General features: G+C 40.0%; 1 protein-coding gene across 1 annotated transcript in view; it reads right to left on the bottom strand.

The window, feature by feature from the left end:
- Positions 1–479: 479 nt before the first annotated feature.
- The window catches only part of SEPTIN8 (septin 8), a 61,229-nt gene continuing 55,708 nt past the window's right edge, over positions 480–6,000 (bottom strand). The window contains exon 10 of the mRNA XM_045026515.1: positions 480–1,564. Within this exon, the coding sequence (XP_044882450.1) occupies positions 1,561–1,564 (4 nt within the window). The 3' untranslated portion in view covers positions 480–1,560. The remainder of the gene's footprint in view (positions 1,565–6,000) is intronic.

Below are 6,000 nucleotides of genomic sequence, written 5' to 3'. Positions count from 1 at the left end.
TAGAAGAAATGAATGCTAAATAAAATGGACATGCTCACAATCAACACCTAATTAGCCAGTGTTTGCTGAACCAGTTAACCAAAACTCTAAAGGCACTAAGTGGGAGCTAGTATCAAATATTTGTCTTCTTTTAGACCAGTATCTGATGAAATTTTTGAGTCTACCTATTTTTAGCGAAGACAACCATGGGGCTTGGCTACACTTACAAATTTGCAGCGCTGCAGCAGGGTGTGAAAACACACCCTCTGCAGCGCTGCAAATTGCGGCGCTACAAAGCGCCAGTGTAGTCAGAGCCCCAGCGCTGGGAGCCGCGCTCCCAGCGCTGTCCGTTATTCCCCACAGGGATGTGGAGTACGGACAGCGCTGGGAGAGTTTTCTCCCAGCGCTGGTGCTTTGACTACACTTAGCGCTTCAAAGCGCTGCCGCGGCAGCGCTGCCGCGGCAGCGCTTTGAAGTGTAAGTGTAGCCAAAGCCCATGTCTAAATGAAAAAGGTACAATCTACCTAACACACCCATATTCACCAATTGCCTTGCCTACATCATGCAAAGGGTGGGGCCACTGGCCACTGCCTGAAATAGTATTGTTCCCTGTACAGCCCTGTGGGCTAAACAATGGTTTCCAACTGTCAAAACAGTGTTAAAGAGAAAAAATTGTGAGAGGAGGGGACTAATGGGGCTTGGGGGTCCGTAGCCCTGCTTAGGATCAGGCTACTTGTATTCATTACACATCTGTTTATGGGTACATTTTTTACACTGGAAACAATTTAAAAGTTCAAGATGAATGATCAAACATCTTGACAGCAAAACACACTGGTTAAGTTACAAGTGGAGTTACAAAAATTCCATCGTTCCACATAATATAACAAACCCTAAGGAAAGGAAAATCTTCCTATTTAAATGTTCCATGTTAGCAGTAAAGAAAAATCAAAACGTTGTCGTAGGACTTGTATTGCCACTCTCTTTATATTATGCACGGCACAAAGTGTTTAGAGAACTTAGGGTGTTTTTTTTTTTAAATGACCTGAGAGTAGGTTACTCAGCCTAGAGCACTCAGGCCCTGTTAGGAAATTCAAAGTGTTTTTTTCAATTCTAAACTTATTCAAGTTGTGACTTTTCTTAGAAAAATAAAAGTGTGTTCTTCACACTACTTATAACAACTGTAGAAAAAAAATCAAATCAGGAGTCCCATTAAGCATTACAAATTAATGTAATCTGTAAAGTAACTATCAATTAGTAACATTAATTCTGATAAAACAATTATGGTCACTTTACAAGTGGATGTTTGCCCATCAGGTCTGAAACAAAACAAGCCTGCTCATTTTCAGGATTAGTTGACTTTGTGTCAGAAAATTTACACAGTATGACCTTTACTTCCTTAAAAAACTATTCATAAGTCCTGTACAGATAACAATAAATTGTTACACTGTAAACACTGAAGAGGCTCATTTTCTCTTTCACTTTGGTCCACTCACACAATGTTATGACAGAAGTAACACAAGGTAGGAAAGTCAAGCAACTTAACACATGAAAGTACAAAGTCCACTCTTGGCCTGTGTGCGATTAACTGAAAGAAACAAAAACATAAACAAAAACAGCATGGATTAATGTTATGGAAATTAAACAAAAGCAAACTCTAGTGAAGACATATACAATGAAGAAGAGAGACCACAGACCTGGCATTTCAGGACTCGCTAACTGCGTCCTAAACTAAAGGTGGTGCGAAAGCATAATCTGGTTAACAATTGCATTTGTGAAGGCCAACCTCCCCGTTGAAACATTTTATCTGGTTATCTGCAATCCTTAATCCCCGATTCCTGATTTTACTAATCAAAGCTATGAAAAAAAATTAACTATCAAAATTTAAAACCAAATGTCAGATTTAATGAGCCATCTTACAAGAACTTCAATGAAACAGAATTAGTAAAGCATTTCTGCCAAGGATTCCTACTCTGTCTCCCCCATTCCTTCTCCCTGGGCTTACTTATCTCCCACTCCCAGAGGCCCACAGAATATCTATCTGTTCAAGAACGGGCGGATGGTCCTCTGTTCAGATGCCACTCCTATATCCACCAAATGGGCTGAGGAAGCATCCTTCAGGGCTACCGTTGTGGCATTCTCGGGTCCTGATTTCCCAATGCCTGCACCTTGGGTAGTCGGTGAGTGTAAAACACTACCATTATGAGTTGGTGGCATTTCACTCTCTCTTTTCACTGGTGTAAATGACTGCACAAGTGCAGCATAACAGAACTGGACCGTCAGCCTTTGCCAGTTAAGAGAGCAGGAATCCAGACTCCACAAATCCAACCCAGGTCTCTTGTGTGATAGTGCTCTGTACTAACTACAGAGTCAGCTTTATAGAGTGTCAGCCTGACTGAAGTGTTCCACACACAACCCAACAGCACAATCAGGAAGAGGCATCAAAACATGTTTTCAGTAGTATCCACCAGAGGTCACTGTTTGCACAGGTAAAAGCTATCAGGATTCCAGCACTTTGCTAGTTGAGCTTTTGGTGAAACAGCCCAAATTAAAGACACTGGATAATCAGGCATTTAAACACACAGCTTCCATTAATTTCAATGGGCCTTGTGTGGCTAAATCTCCTAGTCCTCTTGGGAAAAGTTTGCTTAGTTTACTACTAAGCATATTATAACTTGGGCTGGGCAGGACACTGTTTTTTCTATTCCAGAAGATCCTGAAAATTTTTCCCATCCCAAATCAGGATGAAAAAAAAAAAATCAATCACAAATTTTAATGAACTGACAAATAAAAAAAAATTGTTTTTGTTTGGGTCAATCAAAACATTTCATTTCAACTTTTTTTCTTTTTAAAAAAAACCTGTTTAGCATAAATTAAGTTAAATTTTGAAAGGAAAAGTCATTTTGACCCAAAAAACTTTTCATTTAAATAACATCAAAAGGGGATGTTTCAATGGTTTCAAAATGTTTTTCCCAACATTTCCTTAAGTCGGGAAACTCATCAAACCGACCCTTTCTTTCAAGCAGCTTTGGTTTTGACAAATCAGCAGTTTTTGGTGAAAAAATGTTTTGTCAAAAAATTGCTGACCAGCTGTAATTATAACATTCCCTATAAGGGCAGAGCTGGGTGGGTTGGGTTGAGACATAAGACTACATTAATGCTCTCCTATACTCCCTCCTGTCTCCACATGGATATGCAATAATGGTATTTAAAAAAGGATGGAAATACCATTCCAGACAAAATATTAAAAAAGTCAGAGCATTGGCAGGCAATGGGGAATGGAACCTTTTCCAGCTCGAGATTCTTACGTTCTGTATCACGCAATCCTGCTTGAGCAGAAAACATTTTGCTATTCTGTACAAATGGCATTCTGAAACTTGCCCCCATATTTATTTTCTCACAATGACTTCTGCAGCAGGTGTAAAGTAAAAAGAGGTGATATTTCTCAAAATGCCAAACTGAACCCAGAATCTGAGACTCAAGATAGAATCTTTCTGGTTTTTCAGTCACGGTTAGTACTAAAGACCCCACAACTGGAACTTATTTAACAAACCTCTCGATGCACAAACCACAAAAGAATCCAGCTCAGTCTCCCGCCAGTGCATTCAGAAGTACTTACGTCAGCCCGAATAAATAGTCTGTAATTTTTTCAGTTAGATTCTTACTCTGTTAATCTGTCGTCATTTTTACATTTTCTGACTGTAACCACCTTGTAATGACAGTGGCAAAACTCAGACTATTCAGTCATGGGTTAGTGACGATGGTGTTTCAAATCACATCTCAGATCGACTGTTAAATAATGATTTGATATCTATTTCTAAATGGAGAGCTAGATAATGCATCATGGCTGAGATGCAAACCGTCTGGCTTCTGCCTGCCCAGAGTATGGCCACCAATACTACTGCTGATGAGGAACGCAATTCGCACACATCCCATATTCAAATAAATTAAGTCATAAAGTATATGTAAATTAGCATGTTTGTGTTTTTTTAATTAAATATTAAACACTGCAAAATTATGAGAGAGAGAAGCTGAGGCAGCAAGTGCCAAGTCACCCAGGGATTTAAATGTTCATTTTAAATTCACCCATGAATTTGGGTGCTTGTTAAACAGTAGGCAGGCCTGCAAACTCCCCCTCACATTTTAATATACCTCCCTCTTTATCTGCAGCATCCTCTTCAATTGCATTGACTCACACAATCAGGACAAGATGCAACTCAACCTGTTATTCCTGTCTCAATACAGCTCTTGAGCAGAGGTGGTCAACAAGGCCACACTGTGTACTGCTAACGATGATTAATTATAACTCCCAGGTACTGAAGACTATGTCGTCAAATCAACACACTAAGCTGTGACGGCCTGAACTACATTTAGTAGCATCCTCCAGTCACAAGATGTACAGAACATTATGCAACACTCAGAGCAGCAACAAAGGCAGCTATTCAGCCATGGACTATACTCACTATATCCAAGGGCAGAGTATCAAGTCATTCTGGTCTTAATGATTCTTTATACTGTTAGGGCAGGGCCAGATTCTGATCTCTCTTACGTTAGTTTCAGTTTACACATGTGTAACTGAGGACAGAATTAGGCCCATTGTCTTTTGTCTAAAAAGCCCCATGACATTATTCAAATCATTTTCATGCAAAATCATTGCTGACATTTGAAGGCTTGAAATAAATTTAGCCCAAAGATCTCAGAGGGCCTTAATTTGCACTACATTTGAATGGATGATCCTTTCATTATAATATAATATTTTATAATCAGCGCTTGGATTCTAGCTGCAGGTAGCATGTGCACAAAGCATGCAGGACAGAACCAGAATTGGTTTTTACTGCACCAGGAAAATGTTAATCCAAAGTAAACACATTAAATAATAGAAACAGTCTTCCCTGGGAGGAAACAAACTGCCAACTGAAGTGTTAGTGTACACTGTACTGAAGTTAGTATCACAGAGATAATATATTGGTTTGTAGTACAATATTTCATAGGCAATCTCAAACCTGAAAGCCCTGTTGTCAAGAGTAAACTTGAATTATGATTACTACACCTGATCTTTTTCTTTCCATCGTCAAAATTATTAGTTACTGTTACCACCAGCTTGCTCTGGATCTTATGGAACAGAAAGAGACTATTTAAGTTTCTCTGTGCAGGAGAAAACAACGTAAGATGTTAGAACAGCGGAGAAGTATAGCAGATTGTAGGGTGACCCCTTTTCCATTTTGTTCCCAATCCTGCACTCACTGAAGATGGACTTCAATGGGAGCAGGAGCAGACCATTTGTTTCACTGTTTTCTCTATTCCCCTGTCACTCGCATAGGGCTATATTCTGAAAACCATTATTCTCACTGATGAGCACCCTTACTCCAGAAGCATTACCGCTGAACTCAGTGGGAATGCCTAAGAGGCCAGTCACAGAGATACCAGAGTCTGGCCCATAGGGTAGAAGAAAAATCTTCTTCATATCTAAAGGTCAGTGATTCCAAATAGGCAGGAACAAGACCCAAGGGACCATGATGAATTCATACCTTCCCTTCCTTTTTAGGTGCCTTTTTTTTTTTAAACACTTTACTGTCCAGCAAAACCAACAGCCCTTCAGCATCCTACAGACACAGTCCCAAACCCTGCAGCTCACAATAATGTTATTGCACTGCCTGAGGCCAGGCCTGAAGGACACTGCACTATTTGGTTGTTCTGGAATCCTCCTCTTCCCTCTCCTGGGAAAAAGACACAACTCGTTTCCCTAGGCTAAACAGGCTAAGCCAGTCCTTGAACCGGCCATCGAGGAGGTGGGCATAAATGTCACCTGACTCTCTCGTTCATAAAAAGAACAGGAGTACTTGTGGCACCTTAGAGACTAACAAATTTATTTGAGCATAAGCTTTCATGGGCTACAGCCCACTTCATCGGATGCATGTAGTGGAAAATACAGTAGGAAGATATATATACACACACACAGAGAACATGAAACAATGGGTGTTACCATACACACTCTAACAAGAGTGACCAGTTAAGGTGAGCTAT

The sequence above is a fragment of the Mauremys mutica genome, chromosome 8 (genome assembly GCF_020497125.1).
Source record: "Mauremys mutica isolate MM-2020 ecotype Southern chromosome 8, ASM2049712v1, whole genome shotgun sequence".
NCBI classification, from domain to species: Eukaryota; Metazoa; Chordata; order Testudines; family Geoemydidae; genus Mauremys; species Mauremys mutica.
Note: the sequence above shows the minus strand (reverse complement) of the source record. Positions and strands in the feature narration are given on the sequence as shown.